General features: G+C 50.4%; 2 protein-coding genes across 5 annotated transcripts; both read left to right on the top strand.

Annotated features, from left to right (window-relative positions):
- The first annotated feature begins 273 nt into the window (after window positions 1-273).
- LOC130532995 (ceramide synthase 2-like) lies at window positions 274-8,453 on the top strand. The gene is made up of 11 exons (XM_057046085.1): window positions 274-736; window positions 3,490-3,663; window positions 3,917-4,034; window positions 4,111-4,229; window positions 5,327-5,384; window positions 5,660-5,710; window positions 5,969-6,061; window positions 6,393-6,521; window positions 6,716-6,822; window positions 6,897-7,050; window positions 7,175-8,453. Exons 2-11 carry the CDS (start codon window positions 3,491-3,493, stop codon window positions 7,313-7,315), a joined length of 1,143 nt encoding a protein of 380 aa, XP_056902065.1. The 5' UTR covers window positions 274-736; window position 3,490; the 3' UTR covers window positions 7,316-8,453.
- Window positions 8,454-8,685: 232 nt separating this feature from the next.
- On the top strand, window positions 8,686-17,436 carry arnt (aryl hydrocarbon receptor nuclear translocator). Of its 4 annotated transcripts, none has more exons than XM_057045897.1 (20): window positions 8,686-9,013; window positions 9,622-9,715; window positions 9,855-9,896; window positions 9,981-10,028; window positions 10,725-10,938; window positions 11,022-11,235; window positions 11,342-11,444; window positions 11,527-11,592; window positions 11,686-11,771; window positions 11,930-12,006; window positions 12,280-12,414; window positions 12,514-12,588; window positions 12,915-13,066; window positions 13,245-13,367; window positions 14,090-14,177; window positions 14,283-14,470; window positions 14,832-15,039; window positions 15,146-15,317; window positions 15,385-15,521; window positions 15,596-17,436. In XM_057045897.1, the coding sequence occupies exons 1-20, from the start codon at window positions 8,977-8,979 to the stop codon at window positions 15,677-15,679; spliced, it is 2,343 nt and encodes a 780-aa protein (XP_056901877.1). In that variant the 5' UTR covers window positions 8,686-8,976; the 3' UTR covers window positions 15,680-17,436. The 4 variants fall into 4 exon arrangements, with proteins under 4 accessions (XP_056901877.1, XP_056901876.1, XP_056901879.1 ...); XM_057045896.1 differs by having other exon boundaries at window positions 8,687-9,013; window positions 14,829-15,039; XM_057045899.1 differs by lacking the exon at window positions 13,245-13,367 and having other exon boundaries at window positions 8,688-9,013.
- The last annotated feature ends 820 nt before the right edge of the window (window positions 17,437-18,256 follow it).

The following is an 18,256-nucleotide window of genomic DNA, read 5'->3' on the forward strand; positions in this document are numbered from 1 at the left end:
GCGAGTGATCCCTAGATGTTGCTAATATTTTAGTAGTGTTGAGGTAACTAGTTCCTAGGTTAACCTCACAAGGTGTTAAAGGCACCTCGCAGTGCTCTCTGGGGGGGTGAGCGCCCATTAACCTGTCACCCATTAACCTGGACCCCATCTGTACAAACACGAGGTTCAACTCCGAACCAGATGCGGATGTGCGCTCCAGTCGCACGCGCTCATGTGCCCCTGACGTCAGCTGGCCCCTCCCCCCCGGCTATCGGCGCCCCTCCCCCTCCGCCAGCCTCCAACAGCAGCCAGCACTCCCAGGCCGGACCTCCGCCTCTTCCCGGCCCCGACGCTCCGACAGCCCGCAGATGCCGGGACGCGGTGGGGGAGACTGGATTGGGGAGAGGATAATTGCTGTGGTTCCTCATTTTCCTCCCCACACTTTGGACTGCTTTCATTAAGTTGGGTTTTTTTTAAATTATTCTCAGTGATTTGGTACGACAGAAAACAAATTTGTTTTCCGGTGAAAACATGTAAAAAAAAAAAAATCGTTAAAAAAAAGCAACGCAAAAGAAAGCAAAACAACAACTTGGACGCGATCTGCGCCCCTTTGAGCACGACCAGCGGGTCGGCACCGCGGGACCGTTAGGTTCGGAAGCTAGCCCGCCAGGGGGACCAGGGCGACTCTGGGAGGAAAGGCGACTCGCTGCTTATCCCATAAACCAAATTAGACTCAACTGCGAAGAGAAACACCAAAGTAAGTACGATTTACTCCCATATTTAATAGGAGACCTTAACCGTCGATGTGCGCGTGAGTGAGTTAGCGGCGCATCCTTTGACGTCATTACGCATTCATGAAGGAATCGGTGTTTAGAGCTCCCAGGCCGGGGCTGGTTTTAAAGGTAAAAAGGTGTAAATGTGGAATAAATGGACAGGTGCTGACAACACTGGGGATGTTTGTTGTTTGTGAAGACAGGAGGGAGATCTTTAACCTGCTGACTGGGTGGATTCTACAGTGAAGTTTGCTAACTGGTAGCATATCATGTGCAGCCAATTCCCAGTTAAAAGGCCCACAGAAGGCTGATCTGACTGGAAACACATTAAATGTTCTTTAATTTTCTGTCATTCTATTATTAGTAGCCCTACTTACCGGGGGCCATTTCCAGTTCGCTATTTTAGCTATTTTGGGTGTGTTTGTGACACATTTGTGAACGTGTCTTCATGTTTCCTGTCATGTGAATAAAAGGACACGTTTGCTGTTGCTTCAACAGATTTATTTTTCTGCACTTCCAGCCCAAAGCATAAAGGCATTTTGGTCAAAGTCCCTCATATCTACGATAACCTAGAGGAGCAAATCACCGCAGCTTTTTATCTCTCCAGGACAGAAAGGAGCGCTCCTTGTTTCTGCACAGCAGTAAATCGGTGTTTAATGATTATTACTCCCCAGAGTCGCGCCTCGACCTAAAAAAAGAGCCTTGCGAGATTTGCAGGGTCGTGCATGAACTTCCAAAGAGCCGAGATGGTTAGAAGAGCAATCATGACTGTTCCTCGCACCTCTGCACCAGGCCTGGTGAAATACTGCTACATTTAATCAACCCACCGATAATTTATGAGGCCACAGGTCGGCGTCAACGGTGCTGGAGGTGACAACAGGGAGAAGGTCTTCTGATACCTCTCAATGGCCAAAGTTTGAACATCTCAGCTGAAGTCGTATCGAGTTACAATGGCCAGTTTTAGTCAAATATGCGGCGGAAAGTCTGAAAGAGCCACGAACGATCGTGACTCACTCCGAACGCATGACCCGAGCCCCAGCTAATAATCCATGTGCAGACAGCGTGCCAGCCACATCCAGGGCCTCCTACAACGTGGTGATTCAGATCGGGAGCGTTTATCTGCGATCCTCCGACTGTGGCTGTTTGATCCTCCGCAGGAGATAAAGAATATCAGCACAGAGGGTCTAAATTTACTGCCACTTCCATTTGCATCACTGCTGGTACACAGATAAGTCCAGAACTTATTAAACAACTATTGCAGTGGTCAGATTATCGGTCAAATGCACCACGGCGAGGGGAGAATCTGTTGTTTTAAGGTAGCGATGGTGAAATGACTTAAATGACACGTGCACAGACGGTCATGAAGTTTCCTTTTTTCTCTGGGCAACATAAGTACAGAGGGTCATGAATGAGAGCACCAGTAATCTGCAAAGACAGCGTGTTATTAGTGACGCGCGGCCGCGGCCGATGTCCCGCCGGCTGCCAGTCACATGCCAATTAACTGGAAGACTCCAAATATTTGGGGAGGGTGGAGTTTGGCATCTCAAGCATTCGCGGAGTCTGAAGGCAGTGTGTTGGGACTACTGGTCCCCGTCCCTCCTCTCCCTCCTGTCCATTTCCAAGAGCCTAACACAGAGCGACCGAAGCGTATCAGTAACATCTGGAGCTGGAGCCCCCCCCCCACCCCCGCTTGGTGCTGGACGGCTGTTTTTAAGCTACATCCTTGTTCACAGACAAATCCCCTCGTCCCTCCCTTGCTACAGGCGTCCCGCCGTTTCTATTGGACCTCTGCAATGGTCAGAGTCGGGTCATGTGACGCACTGGGCCAATGGAATGTGGGGGGAGGAAAGAGGGGTTTGGGTGAGCTCTAACGTGCTGGGTGACCTCATGAAGTAACCCTGAAAACACCCTCCTGAATCCTGAATCAGCAGTGTTGCGACACAGACTTAAACGGGATTATTGCTGTTTTTGGGGTAGATTCTGTCGCTTTTGGGCGGGACAAAGACAGAAACATCCTCTGGTAGGGTTAGCTAATCTGCTATGAAGAGGCTGAATTAGCAGAATGACTGGGGGGGGGGGGACCAGTACTCCGCCAGCTTGACTGTTGCAACAGGAAACGGGCCATGAGTAACCATGAACTGGAAAACAACTGCCACGCTCGATCATGACACCCTCACACGAGCAGGTCGGAGACGGCGGCGGGGGGCAGCACAGCGGTGGGAGGAAGGCAGCGAACATGGGAGGCGCAGCTTGGACATCCGAGCACATTTCTAAACCTGGGTTTGGTCAATATTGGGCAGACATCAAACAGACTCGTTCCTTTTTGTCTGCTTGTAGCCTCCATTCTACCTTCATATACTCGGCACATTTTAAACTTTGTCAGATGGGCTTTTGTCCCTCTTTAATCATGGAGGAGGGTTCTAACATCTGGAAGGGGACAAAGCATGTGTGGGCGTCCCTGCTGCTATGCGCATATGTATGAGTCACCCCCCCATCCCCCCCCGATCCCCTCAATGCTTGTCTTTAAAGCCAAGGTCTCATTTAGCGCCACTCCCTGGACTCAGCGGCGGAAATATTCAACTCAGTGCTTCAGGAACAACTTGTGGAGGTTTCTGAGTTTTTCCTCATGTGGGCGTTTGGGAAACGCCTGTTTAAGGCCTCACGGCGAAGGTCCCGACTCATCCGGACGGGGCCCGAGACGGCGGCGTTCTCACTCTTTGTGCGTGTTGCTTTGCAGGATGTTGTCAGAGCTGAGCGAGTGGTTCTGGCAGGAGCGGCTCTGGTTCCCTAAAGGCCTGGGCTGGGCCGACCTGGAGGACCGGGACGGCCGCGTGTACGCCAAAGCCCGTGACCTGTGGGTCGCGCTGCCCATTGCACTATCATTCCTTATCATCCGTCAACTCTTTGAAAGGTCAGTCCGGCTTTGGTGACGTCATTACAGCTAATATATTAGTAGACAAGCAGTGTGCAAACATTATTATCCACCTGCTTATTAAGATCAGGGTTATTATCTTTAATCCCACATGAGCCCTTCATTATTAGACAGGGTCATTATCTCAGCACATATATGTCCTGAGGATACATGAGCAATATCCCATGATCCTCCTTGTCTTGACTGAATGGCTGCTCCTTTGTTTCCCCTGGTTGTTGCTCTTTTCTTGCAGGTGTGTGGCGACACCTCTGGCCTCTGTGCTCGGCGTCAAAGAAACCGCACGGCTCCGAGCCCCCCGCATCCCCGCGCTGGAGGCTCACTACTGTAAAGTTAACAAAAGCCCCTCTCAGGTAGCAGCGCCGTGTCCGCAACCGTGTGCCTTTTTCTGGGAGGGAAGGCCCCTAAATTTGACCCGCTTGTCCTCAGGCCTCCATAGAAAGTCTTTGCAAGCAGACTGGCCATTCAGAAAGGCAGGTGCAGAGGTGGTTTAGACGACGGAGGAACCAGGACAGACCCAGTTTGCTCAAAAAGTTTCGAGAAGCCAGGTAGAACCAGACAGCACACAAACATCCGCGCGTTCTTAACCGGCTGGATAGCGGCTGAAATAGTCTCCTTGCATTCTTCCAGCTATACGATCACAGTCAAACAGCTCCCTATTTTTAACATGCGCTCATTACACTGTTGCTTGGCTGTCTACACGCACGCACGCACGCCGAATTCAACCGCCTACACACGCGAAGCCGCCTACAGCCGGCGCCTCTGTCAGCAGGGGTGGTCGTTTCCTCCCGCGGGGACGATCCGTAGCACAGGTCAGACCAACAGCACCAGCTAATGCAAAGCTGTTGACACCCACCAGCCACAGCTGCTGCGGCTCGCTCTCCCCTTCCAAAGGCACGACTTGACAATCATCCTTTAATTAGCAGCATGAACGGGGGCGTGGGAGGGGGGCGGGGCCTGTTTAGCGGCTACTGTTTTACCCAAGAGCTCAGTTAAGATTCGGGATCTCTGGGATCCAGCGAAGTGAGCGCCAGAAGAACCTGATGCGTCGATTCTCTGCACATCTGCCGTGCATGCGTCAGTGTCTGTCAGGCTAATGTTGGCGAGGCCGTGCGCGGACGTGCACGTGACTGCATGCTTGTCACTTCCTGGTCATAGTGTGTGTTTCACTGCGCGCATTGTGACATTTCTGCTCTGAATCCTCCTTTTGTTAGCGCGCTACACAACAGGCTTTCTGTCTCTGCCTCCCCCCGTTGTCGGACGGCTCTTCTTTCTCTTCTTCCTCTTCTTTTCTCTTCTCCTCCTCTGCTTTTCTCTCATCCCTCTCTAGTCACTTCTCCCCTTTTAGCTGAGGTGGACATGAACTCTTGACTGTTTCTGTTGCAGGATTCTAACGCGACCACCTCGTGACTGTTTTCCATCTGTCGGCATGCGCTAGCTTCCGTCCGTCCTCTGCTCACTTTCTCAGCAGGGTCCATCAGGTTTTTCCTGGCTCCTTTATTCATCGTGGCGTTCCGACTCGCAAAGCTGTAATGGGGCGACCGTGTGTCTGTGCGTGTATGTGCGTGCGTAGGAAAAAAGTGTTGACTGTCTTTTCCCACATACTCAGTAGAAAGTGTGTTTGTATGTGTGTGTTCTCTTGCAGTTGGAGATTTACATTTTACCTTCTTGCTTTCATTGCTGGCCTGGCCGCCCTCATCGATGTGAGTAGTGCCATGTTGATCTTGACCCCCCCCCCCTCTCTCCAAGCGTGTCTTAATGTTCACATTCTCACCCATCCCCGACCGGGTCACTGGACCGGGTCACTGGAGCGGACTACGGTTTCCATGGTAGTCCCGCGTTTTGTTTTATTTTCCCGCTGCGATAACCCCGTCTCTCCTGCACGCAGACAGACAGCGCTGACTAAATGCTGAGTCAGACGGTATAAATACACCTTTCGGGATCTGCTGTCTCATTTCCATTACATCTCTCCTTCTAGAAACCTTGGCTGTACGACCTGAAAGAGATGTGGGCAGGGTTTCCAGTCCTGGTACGTCTTTGAGGCGGTTCTCCGGCCCAGTCGGTCGGAAAATCCCTTAATTTCACTCTTGTCTACAAATGAGTTTATGTGATTACAGTGAAATGTATCTAATCTCTACAGCCACTCAGTTCCCGCTCCCGATCTAGATTAGGTGAATGAATTAATGCATTACTGCAGTTTATGGTTAGAGTTTATTAAGGACCGAATGTAAATGAGCATTTATCTTTATCACTATATGGATTGTAAGAGCTCCTTTGCCTCCTGCAGACCATCCTGCCCTCTCAGTACTGGTACTACATGATCGAGCTGGGGTTCTACGGGTCGCTGCTCTTCAGCGTGGCCTCAGACGTCAAACGCAAAGTGAGTGATTTTAACTTGGTCGGTGCGGCTCAAGAAACACAAAGTCTGCCCTGGCTGTTTAATCAGTTGGACGCCCGAGTGTGACCGCGTGTGGACATTAGACTGTTGTTACACGTGTGCGTGTGAGGGGACTTTGCTCAGCGTCAAACAGCTGACCACAGCAGGGCAAATCTTGCCCAGGAGGCCCAGCGTGTTCCTCCAGCATGATGCAATCACCCAGTTACCCCTCAAAGAGGATTTGCACAGACACACGCCCGTGCAACAGCAGCCATGTGGCGACACGCTGAGCTCTCAGCAGTTGGATCGTATGTTAACGCGTCACTCTCTTCAGGACTTCAAGGAGCAGATTGTTCACCACGTAGCGACCATCCTGCTCATCAGCTTCTCGTGGTGCGTTAACTACATCCGTGCTGGAACTCTCATCATGCTGGTACACGACTCCTCAGATTACCTCCTTGAGGTAAATGTCCGGAAAAATGGGGCCAGAATACAGGGACGACATAAACTATATTACTAAAACACGCCGGTGGTTTATAGTGTTCATGTAGAAGGATTATTTAACCGCTCACTGCCGCCTTGTGGTGGAATCTGGGATTGCGTCTATATTACAGGATCCTTATGTTGTTGCTTAAACAAACGTTCTTGCCTCGACAGTCTGCTAAGATGTTCAACTATGCTGGGTGGCGGAACGCCTGTAACTACATCTTTATTGGATTTGCCGCGGTCTTCATCGTCACCCGCCTGGTCATTTTCCCTTTCAGGTACCTTCACACGTGTTTTCCTGTAATAGTTCTCAGGTCACCGCGGTGCTAATCCTCCATCTCCTCTGTTCTAGGATTATTTACTGTACATGGGTTTATCCAGTGACCATTTATGAGCCTTTCTTTGGCTACTACTTTTTCAACGGCCTGCTGATGGTTCTGCAGTGTCTCCACATCTTCTGGGCTGTCCTCATTATACGTATAGCGGTCCGTTTCCTCACGAGCAACGTAAGAGAGCAGAGATAAAACCGAAGAAATCCCCCCGTCCTCACGCCTCTTGCACAATTATTTGAGATGCTTTAAAGAGTTTAGCACAGTTGTCTGTATTTATGAGTGGGCTTTTTCTCTCCAGGAGAAAGTGGACGATGAGAGAAGTGACAAAGATGAAACGGACGAGTCGGAAGACGAGGAGGAGGACAATAGAGCCAAGAAAAACGGGCCGGTGCAGAACGGCCACCTGGTTTACAACAACAACCACAGCAAGACCGAGTGAAGGCAAACACACGAGAGGGACTCATGTCCGTCAGTCAGGGAGCAGGAGGCATTGGACAGACAGAAGGACGGGTAAAGGGCGGGAAGGGGGGCCGCCATTCCTCAAAACCCAGAACGGCAGGTTATCATGAAGACGTTTGACACTGTTACTCTCACCCACACACACCGGCTGGTTGGTCGCTGGAGCACAGAGATCAAACAGAACAGCACCCTCTGCATCTCTGCTGGTCCCCTGACAACAGAAACACATCCAGCCACGACATCGGCGGGAGGGAGAAGCGTGTGGACACGAGGGACACGATGCTGCTTCTTCGCTAGCGTTCCATGTTGTGTGCCTTAGAGCCACGCCAACGATGGCGGGTGAAACACCACCCACAGCTTTCTGCGTGAACCTCATCTCGCTTTATCTTCTTTTATGCTCCGACAGGGTGAAAGTGGGCTTTTTACTGTATTTCTTTAATTACCTGTCTATGCAATGCAATGTCCGACTGCATGCCGGACACACTAAGCCTCGCGCATAACTTAATATCGGACCCGTGGCTCTGCCGGTGCCATTTAGGAATCACTGCGTCTTGTTTGAGGAATAAATGTGGTGTGTTGCAAGAGGAGGTTGCTGTGTCGAAATCCAGGGCCTCTGGGCCAAAGGCCCAGATCAGTGTTTTTAAAATTGTACGATCGGCCGCTGCGTTCCCGCAACAGCTGCGGCTGCTCGGCGTCCTCAAGTGTTGATCCGAGGATACGGATGATTTCATCCATCCGACGGAAAAGTGGGATCAGAAAAAAACAACGGGGTTTTGTTTTGCAGGGTTTGTACGTTTGCCACGCTTTATTGTCGTTATTTCCTTTACGTCAAGTGCCTTATTTGTCATGTACACGCAGCTCTCTCCAGTCCTCCGGTCCTCTCCTTTTCTCTCCTGTCTCCACACGTCACATCCTCCCTTCACCTTCACCTTCATCTTCATCACTCACTCCTCATCCTCCCCCTCGTACCAACATTCTTGTGCTTTTCTACTAACCCCGATCAGCAGCAGCCACTCTCAGAGGGAAGAGCTGCGGCCTGACTCAGTGTTAACGTCTGCTTTTATTTTCTACAGTCTCTTCTTTAAGGATATTAATAATAAAAAAAAATACAAACATAATACATCGCGGTGAGTGTTTCTGGTGTTCTCGCGCTGCTCGTTTATGACTCTTTTATGACTTCAGTCGATAAAACATCAGATTTGTCTGAAACACGACATCGCAAAATCAGGACGTATTTGACAACTTTTGCCACTTTAGCTCGTCATAGTGTCTCGCGCAAGAAAAGGGCGGGGCCAATCGAGAAATGACCGGCGCGTGGCGTCACGCGTCTCCGGCTCGCGCGTCCAATGGGAAGAGGCGATATAAGAGCTCGCAGCTCGCGGTGCGTTCGCCCGATCGCCATCTTAAACAGAAGGGGGGTTTAAACCGGGAGAAACGGGAAAGGTGACAGTGACGGGCACAAACTTTTCATCTTCGCCTCTACTTTTAATCCCGGGGTCGCTACAATGCTACTTTAACCATGATTCGCAGCTCTTTTGGCCCAAACTAAAGGCGTATAGGTGGGGAAACCGACAAGACTAGCTAGCGAGGGGGAGGGGCGGTTGTTTTGAAGGCTTTTTTCAGAGCAGAAGTTGTTTGTTTATGTTAATCTACACGGACATGTCTTCTTCAAACCCAGGTAAAGTGCAGTTAAACTCCTCTTTCTGCCTGATCGCACACGCAGCGCTTCGGTTGCACGCTGGATTGCGGCTGATTTGTGGCGCAAGGTTTAAGCGGACACTTTCCAAAAGATAGCGTGACAACATGAGCTAAGTTAGCTGTTGTAGCAAAGCTAATGTCACAGAAGCCTAGCTTGTTATTGCTCAAGTGCTAGCCAGCTCGTAGCGGACAGATTAGCGCCCGGCCAACTGTTGAAATCGCCTGGCTCTGTTGCAATATCGCCACAAAAGACCGGAGGAGATAAGGCGACTATCCAAATATAAGTTTTCCGAGTGTGAAGCTTTGTTAGGCTAACCCAGGGCTGCTCACATGATTGGAGTCCGTAACGTTACGCTAAATGTAGCATTAACATTAGCACATTGTCGTGATTGTTTCAGTTTAATGACGCTGATAGCCACAAATGTGGGAATAAATGGGCATTAAGCACAGAAACATGAGAATGAGGTCGCCTGCATCTGGATGTGTTGTTGCCCCCACGCATATGAGCTGGTCGGGGTTCTGTTTCAGTGCTCCAGGCATAAATGGAACTCACTTGTCATGTGTGTTACATTTCTGTGATATTAATAGAATTACCAGACCCAAATCTGGGTATGGGGGCAAGTGGGACCCAAGCAAGTGGTGGGGCAGTTGTACCCAAAGGGAGCAACAAAAGAAGAGCCGCGTAAGTGTGTGTCCATGGTGGAAACTCTATTCACCTCTATTGATTATGTTATATATCCCACAAATGAGGAACCACTCGTGTGGCTCTTCATTGTTCATGTTTTTAACTCCGTTGGCTCTTTTTTTTTTGTTCATTCCAGACCCGACTTTGATGACAGTGACGATGGAGGCAAGTTGTTCAGGTAGGCTTGTTTAGTGTTGGGGTGGTTCGTGCAGGAGGCCACCGGCCCTGATCTCAAGCCCTGTTCTTACCTGCCTTCCTTCAGGTGTGACGATGACGCTGGGGGCTCCAACGACAAAGAACGCTTCGCAAGGTAACGGCATACATTTGCCGACACAAATGAGTGTGACGAAAGCACATGGGCACTAATAATCCAGCACCTTTATGCTCTCTATATCCTTTTTCATTTTTTTGGGGGGGGGCTTTGTTTTATTGGCCTGCTTTCATTTCCAGGAGTTTTACAGAAACAGGGGAAAACTAGTCAGTTTGTGTCTGTAACGGTACGGAAACGCCGCTCTGCAGTGTTCCGCTGCCCAGCGAAGCATCGTTTCAGCAGCACAAAACCTACCGATTTATTTCTTGGCTCCTTACAGCTGTCGAGGTGGTTGTGGACTCACCAGCGCCGTATGTGCCACTAACTCTGTGTGACTGGGGGATTTCTGTCACTGTTAATCCCTTCTCCTTCAGCAAACTGTCCTCTGTTTCTCTTCTCTCCCTCCTCTCAGCACGTCTGAGGGGTCTTTCCCTCCCTGCACTTGCTTTTTTGGTGGCCTTGGTCCACCGGACTCTAGTCTCACCACCATTTCTTTTTCAGCTCATTGACTACATATTATTCTTTTTGACGTTCATTACTTCTGTCATTACCACGTCTCCTTCCCTATTGGCATATTTACATTAACTCTAAACTCTACTCCATGTTGTCCACCTGCCTGTCCCCCCCCCATCTCTATCCTCCTCGCCGCATCTCTGCCTCCCGTCCTCGTCTCCCGTCCTCGTCTCCTCTCTTCAGAGAGAACCACAGCGAGATCGAGAGGCGCAGGCGAAACAAGATGACGGCCTACATCACGGAGCTGTCGGACATGGTGCCCACCTGCAGCGCGCTGGCTCGCAAACCAGACAAGCTGACCATCCTGCGAATGGCCGTGTCGCATATGAAGTCTCTGAGGGGGAGCGGGAATACCAACTCGGATGGGTCGTACAAACCCTCATTTCTGACCGACCAGGTATGAGCAGCCAGGAGGTCCAGCCAATTATAAAGAGAAGCGTGAAAGCGGAGAGGAGTAAAAGGGCGGCCTGATTCCCACAGGAGCTGAAGCATCTCATACTGGAGGCGGCAGACGGCTTTTTGTTCGTGGTTTCATGCGAAACTGGACGTATTGTTTACGTCTCGGACTCGGTGACGCCCGTCCTCAACCAGTCGCAGTCCGATTGGTTCGGCTCCTGCCTCTACGATCAGCTGCACCCGGACGACAGGGAGAAGCTGAGGGAGCAGCTCTCCACGGCAGAGAACAACAACACAGGTCCAGAAGGCGTCCGGCCCGGCCCGGCCTGTCGGGCGCAGCGCGTGCAAATGGCCGCCAGTAATGCAGGATTTGTGTTTAATCAGTTTAATTTGTGCCTCCAAAGGGAGAATGTTGGACCTGAAAACGGGCACGGTGAAGAAGGAGAGCCAGCAATCCTCGGCCAGGATGAGCATGGGAGCCCGCCGCTCGTTCATCTGCAGGATGAGGTGTGACGTCGTTAGACATCGTTAGACATCGTTGACATCATCCTGGTTGCACAGGCTTTAATCGCCCGCTCTGCCTTTGTAGGTGTGGCTCCTGTCCAGTGGAACCATTATCCATGAACAGACTCAACTTCCTTAGGAATAGAAACAGGTGCTTCTTTTCTCCCCCCCTTTTTTTTTGTTAAAGATCAAAACAGTTTGAGTGTGAATAAATTTAGTTTTGCCTGTTTCCCATTGACATCAGGAACGGCTTAGGGGCCCCCAAGGAAGGAGAACCACAGTATGTAGTCGTCCACTGTACAGGCTACATCAAATCCTGGCCCCCCGCAGGTGAATTCACGCATTAGAGATGCCAAAAGACTCTTATTCGCTCAGATGTTTGTAGCTGCAACCAGGAAATGAATGAACGGTTGCCCTTTTTAGCACCTGATGCCCTTTTTAGCACCTGATGCCCTTTTTGATGCCTTTTTTGAATGCTGTGATTACAGGAGTATCGTTGACTGACGATGAGACGGAAAACACGCAGGGGAGTCGCTACTGCCTGGTCGCCATTGGCAGATTACAGGTACGTTCAGAGAGAAGCTTTTTGTTCCGTTGGAAGGTAGAAAGGCGAGTCGAGTGACCCTGGAACGCTCTCGTTCCCAGCTCCTTGACTCTGCGGTGGATTATTGCTACGGCGCCACTGTTTCCTCCACTTTTAAATATAAAACTTTCATGACATTTGTGGATTATAAGCACTCTTGTACCATAGATATGAATAAATCAGCCACTCCAGCCTTGTTTAGGTTTATTATTTATGCCATTAAAGTACACCAAAAGCCCCTTTTGTGTCTTCCAGGTGGCTTGTTGCCCCGGCAACACGGACATCAATAACATCAGCGTCCCGGCAGAGTTCATCTCACGCCACAACTGTCAGGGCATGTTCACGTTCATAGACCACCGCTGTGTGGGCGCCATCGGATACCAGCCCCAGGTAACACCGGGTCAGGGGTCGGTTCGCAGCTCAGCATGGCCCCAATAAAGGAGGTCGTCTCCATGGTTACCGGGATGTGTTCTCTGACGTGTGTCGCAGGAGCTGTTGGGGAAGAACGTTCTGGAACTGGCCCACCCGGAGGACCAGGGCTTACTGAGGGACAGTTTTCAACAGGTAGGACGTGATATGGTTGATCAGCCTCGGGACAGAGTCTGTTGGACGCGGCTGGTCTGAACCGGCCGTAGTCGCCCGATCCAGTCGGGCTTGTTATGCTAATATCTGCGTGTTTGCGCTCGAGCCCGTAGTCTCCATTAATGTGACTTTTCTTTTCTTGCTAACGTAGATGACGTCATTAAGCAACGATTGTTGATGATTGTCCTGTTTTTTTATATTTTATATAAACTATATTTTATAAGAACTCGCCTGTGTGCTCTGGGAGTCTCCCATTAAACCTGTTTCTGCTGAGCACGTAAACGTGGGACCTGCTGGACTCGTTACAGGTGGTGAAGCTGAAGGGCCAGGTCCTCTCAGTCATGTACCGATTTCGCTCCAAGTCCAGAGAGTGGATCTGGATCAGAACCAGCTCCTTCACCTTTCAGAATCCGTTTTCCGAGGAGATCGAGTACATCATCTGCACCAACGTCAACGTCAAGTGAGTCTCCTTTTGTTGTGTAGCGTGGCCACACAGTAGTGAAATATCCTGTTTTTGAACGCCCACCTGTCTGTTGGTCGTGCACCCATCACACCGCCCCTTTAATTGTCCCCTCACTGATCACTTTCTCCTACCTCCCACCTCTCCTCTGCACCCATTGCTGATTGTGGGGCGTTAGAAATTCAACACAGGACCCCCTCACCCCCATCTCCTCCCCGGGGGGTTCGTTGCCCCCCTCTCTGGGCCAGAGCAGCCCAAACTGCCCCCCTGCAGTTCTCAGCCCTGGGCAGGTGGCCACCAGGTGAGACAGGCCTAGTTTGTCTATCATGGGAGATCAGGGGCTTCTTCACGGGAGGCTGCTACCACAGACTCCCATCCTTCCGGTTTTACTTCCATCTCTCACTCGGGGTCGTTCTGTCGTCCGGGGTGTTTGTCTCTGCCCCCCCCCTCTGACGGTAGAAGTGTTGCTGCTCTACTCGGTTTGAAGGGACCGACTCTAACACGGGTCTGCTAGCATGTGGGTGGAATCTCTCTAACAGTCCTCCTCTCCCAAAAGGGCCAACTCTTCTGTTTTTTCCCCTAACCTGTTTCTTCTGTGTTGCCATGGTGACCGGTGGTGGGTCGAATGCTGTTTCTCAGCAGCGGTTTGCAGTGTTGTGGCTCAACGTTTATGTCAAACTGAATCCTGTTCCTGACGCACGGAAACAGGGAACCTCGAGGCCGCTGCGCCGCTAACGCGCTAAATAAATATTAGATTTATTCATTTACTCAAATGTTGGTGGGCTGCACAGCACGTTTATCTACTATCTACCAGTTTTGGGACTCGTGCGACGGTGGTGGAGAATCTGAGGGGAAAGAACCCCGTGAAAGATGCCAAATTTAGTTTGTTTTCTATACGAAATCACCCAAAGTTCCGGATTCGGCGCAAAACCGGCCGTCGAGTTTCGAGTTGAAGCAGGTTATGATTCTAAACCCTGCTGGGGAAAATGATTATCCTCTTTTTGGGTTGGTCTCTGTCTCCAGGCAGCTGCAGCAGCAGCAGCAGGCTGAGCTGGAGAGAGGCGGGAGTGGAGATGGTCTGTACGAGGCCGGGCCCATCGCCCTCTCACAGGTCAGTCTGCTTCCACACCTGTGATCTGTCCTGCAAATGTGCCTGACCAGGATGTTCGAGGAGCGTCGGAGCGTCGGGAATGATTCTGCTGCCTTTGGTCCGCAGATGCCAGGGCAGCCGGTGACGGCGGCAGGGCCGGATCACAGCAAAAGCCTGGAGAAACCCGAGCTCTACCCCCCCATTTTCCAAGTATCGGAACAGCCGAAGGTTCTGCCCCCCACCCCCGCTCCCTCCGCACAGATCTACACCCCAAACAACAACTTTCCTGCCAGCCGCTCCAACGACGTCTACAGGTTAGAACAGTTCCTGCCCACCTGAATGTGCTTTGTCATTTCAAAGGTCGGACCGCTGTCGGTTACGGGTGCTTTGCCAGCGTTTCCGTGCACAGAGGATCGAGCTTCGTGGGACCGTGTCACAGCACTGGAGGCTAGCAAAGAAAACAAAGAGCTGTGGCCCTTTTAGCATGTGTTGCTAAGTGGGAGCAGATGCTACATAACAAGGAATTAGTCTTTAAAGTGGCAGTCAAACTGGGAACTTGCTCTGGAATCTCCTTGCATCATTAACTGCTAACTCAGAAGTGTTTGTCAGGAGGCTCGTTTTGGTTTTAATGTTGCTTTCTTCCATTCTCCCCCCCCCCCCCCCTTTTTTTAGCAGGCCTGTCAGCATGCCCTCACAGATGACGCCTCACATGGCTCAGCCGGGCACAGCGGGCCAGATGCTCGCCCAGATGTCTCGGCAGAACGGCGTCGCACATTCGGTCACCCCTTCGAGCGCCGGCGCTGCCCTCCACGCTGGCCCCGCCCCAGGAGGATGGCCTGGAGCCGCGGGCGGAGCTGGAGCCCGACCACAGTTTAACAACCAGGTAGGCCAGTATAACCAGGTGATGGAGCCAGTTGTTCCCAGCCTGGTTCCGTATCGCATGTTTACTTAAGATGAGGCTGCGGGGGGGGTTTCATTTCCTCGGGCAGGTGGCTTCCCAGGCAGCCAAAACCACATCGCCACCGTTCCCACGCATGGGAGGATTTGGGGGCGGCTCTTCCAACTCCTTTGAGCAGATGCCCACCGGCGCTTCTCCCACCACCACCAGTGGAGGGAATTACCCCCTCAACGTGCGCGCCGGCCTCACCAACAACGGTTACGGTAGGTTCTCCTCCAAACGTGCGTGTTGACCCCCGCGCACGCTCTCACTCCTGTGCTCGAACCCCAGACGGCTCCCAGTCAGGGGCGCAGTACCCCCAGCGGGCAGCGGAGGCAGTGTGGCCCCAGTGGGCGGGTCAGCAGCAGGCGCAGAACAGTGCAGAGCAACAGCCGCATCCTCAGGGAAACCAGCAGGACATGTTCCCTGTGAGTGAGGCCCCTCCTCAAATACGTGTCCTCCTTTCCTTCCCTCCAATGAGCCCTTGTCTTTTCTGATCCAGGACGTGCTGTCGATCCTGGACCAGCCGCCCAACTTCAACAACGATGACTTTGAGATTCCCATCTACTCCCAGTTCAACGAGTGACTGGCTCCAGCCTTCCGTCACTCTGCTGTCCTCTCCAGCCTTCTGCCATCAGTCTTCTTATCCTCTTTTTTTTATTTTCCTGCTCCATTGAGAATGTTTGTTCTTGCTTTGCATGGCTGCGATTGCACAGCTGGGTTCATTTATAGGGCACCGGTTCCTAACAGATGTGTGACGACGACTCTTTCCGTGTAGAGTAGCTGAGGACCAGACTTTTTAATGTACAGAGACACAACATTCCCCTAAAAATATGCACTTGGTGAAGCCACAACGTCAAACTGCCTTTTAGAAGGCAGGAACACACGGACGGAGGGAGGGAGGGAGGGAAAGAGGGCGGGGCTAAAGCGGGATGTAGCGACTGTAGATACGCCAGCAGGAAACTCAAGGATTTGCTACTGATTAAATAATCCTTATTTTTCTAATATTCCAGCCATTTTTCTAGTGTTCCCTAGCCAGCACTGCCCAAAGCTCAACAGTCTGTTGTAGATATGATATATGAATATTGAAAGAGGAAAAAAAAAAGACTTTAAATGCGCACAATCACAAACGAAGTTGTGTAGACTGCACAGAAACACTCTCCGCTACTCCGATCTACTCCGATCAGCACGGACAGGAAGTGGTGGCAGACGAATGCCTCCTCCTGACGAGCTCTTGGCGTTTTCTTTCCTCAGGCAGCGATGAAGAGTCTCGGTTTCATCTCTCCGCATCTGGGCTAACCTCTCCGACGGTTCGTTTCAATTCTCAGGAATTCGCAGGGATGTCCAGCTCTGTCCCATTTCCCCTGTTGCACTCGGTCCCGTGACCTTGACCTCACACACTCTTCCATCCACAGCATGTCTGCGCTGCTCTGCTGAGTACAGCTCATGTACCTCTTCATTTCCCTCAGTGGTTCAGTGTTACACAGGCTACGTCCAGTCTGTCTCAGTGCCCGTTGCAAATGTATACAATATATTTTTCTTTGCCTACATAGACATATTTACGGTCTGCATGTGTGTGTTGTACAAAAATGTGTACAGTATCATTATCGACTTTAAACACCATAACTTTGGTTTTCTTTCCTGTCCTGTGTTACGGTGTCGGCAGTTTAAAAAAAAAAAATAGAATCCAGCTAATCGGAACGTTGGTAATAATTGACAAATTCTAGACTTTTAAAGCCATTTTCGTCATAAAGGTCGTGCACGATGTCGTGCAGTGGAGGAATGTAATTATGTTTGTTTTTTTTAACTTCCAGGGATTTTAATGTGATTCCGATCTTCTGAATCTTCCTTTGTTTGTGATCAGGGTATCCAGGATTTAAATGGAAATTAAAAATCCCATTTTTAAATTGGAAAAACAGGAAAAATTTGTCTTGGAACAAACAAGACTGGGACTGAAGCTTTGCAAACGGATGCACTCGCCCGTGCTTACAATCACGTGTTTCTGCTAGAATAATACTGTGGAATTGAGATGATGTTTTAATCTGTGAGATTAGTTGAGACTTGACCCTTTTATGGCAGTTTTCTGCGTCTAATGCACACATGGTTGTTATTGTACCTAAACCTGCTCTGATAAATGTCCAGTTTCATTTAAACGAGGGTGTTGATGGTGGTTAAATTGTCCTTATTATTGTTGATCTCTTCGGTCGCTCGGCATCAATAACTTTCCATGATGTGAACTTTTATCACTCATAAACGGATATATAAATATACTGTATGTACATGTCTATGAAATGTCCAGAGAAAGATGTTTGGTTTTTTTTGTATTAAATTGTTATATTGAAAGATTTTTCTGTCATTTTCAGGTAGAATTCTGGGTGGTTAAGATCTCATTTGGGTGTTTTCAGGTGTCGTCTCGGCACATAATCTCCCCTTTCTGTGTTTTTGTCAGGCTCAGGATCAGTTTCCAGTCCCTCTCAAGTGAATTGCCTCAAGCTCTCAGATCCTCTTTCTTTTTCTGCTCTTTTTCTAATTGTTTTTTCGCGCTTTCTCTCCTAACGGCCTTTTTCGCCCGCGCACAGAGATGCTGGCTGATTGAATCGCTGTCGGCGAGGCATCTTAATCTCAGCAATATGGCCGTTTCTATTTATTTAAAATCTCCACAGCTTCGATATTCGCCGTGTTGTCGGACACGTATCGACACCTCGGCCCGGGATCCAGTGACGGGTTAATGTGTCACCTCCCCTAAAGGTCTCTTGACCCAGCAGACCAGAGACATGCCTGGATGTTCTGGGGGATGACCTGGGTGTTACCAAACCCCCTATTAACTATTGATGGAGGACGCTGGTGCCGAACCAGAGTGTCCTCAGGTCCATCTTATCGTTGGCAGCAGGTGTCAATGAGAAGGGACGAGGAGTCCAGTGACATGAAGGAGCTGCTGGATTCAGAAAATAAGCTTCTGGTGATGAGGGTGCGGAATATGGAAAGAGAGCTGAACTGATTTGTTTGAGGGAAGAGTTTCTGGGCGATTATGGACCCTTCCAGCATCCCCGAGGGCAGGTTCGATGTGGATGTGGACCTTGGTTTTGCAATGTTCTTCTTCTTCCTGCTCTGCTTCTTCCTGCTGGTGGCCATATTCCGCTGTGCTAAGATGGTGTTGGACCCT

The sequence above is a fragment of the Takifugu flavidus genome, chromosome 10, assembly GCF_003711565.1.
Source record: "Takifugu flavidus isolate HTHZ2018 chromosome 10, ASM371156v2, whole genome shotgun sequence".
Lineage (NCBI taxonomy): Eukaryota > Metazoa > Chordata > Actinopteri > Tetraodontiformes > Tetraodontidae > Takifugu > Takifugu flavidus.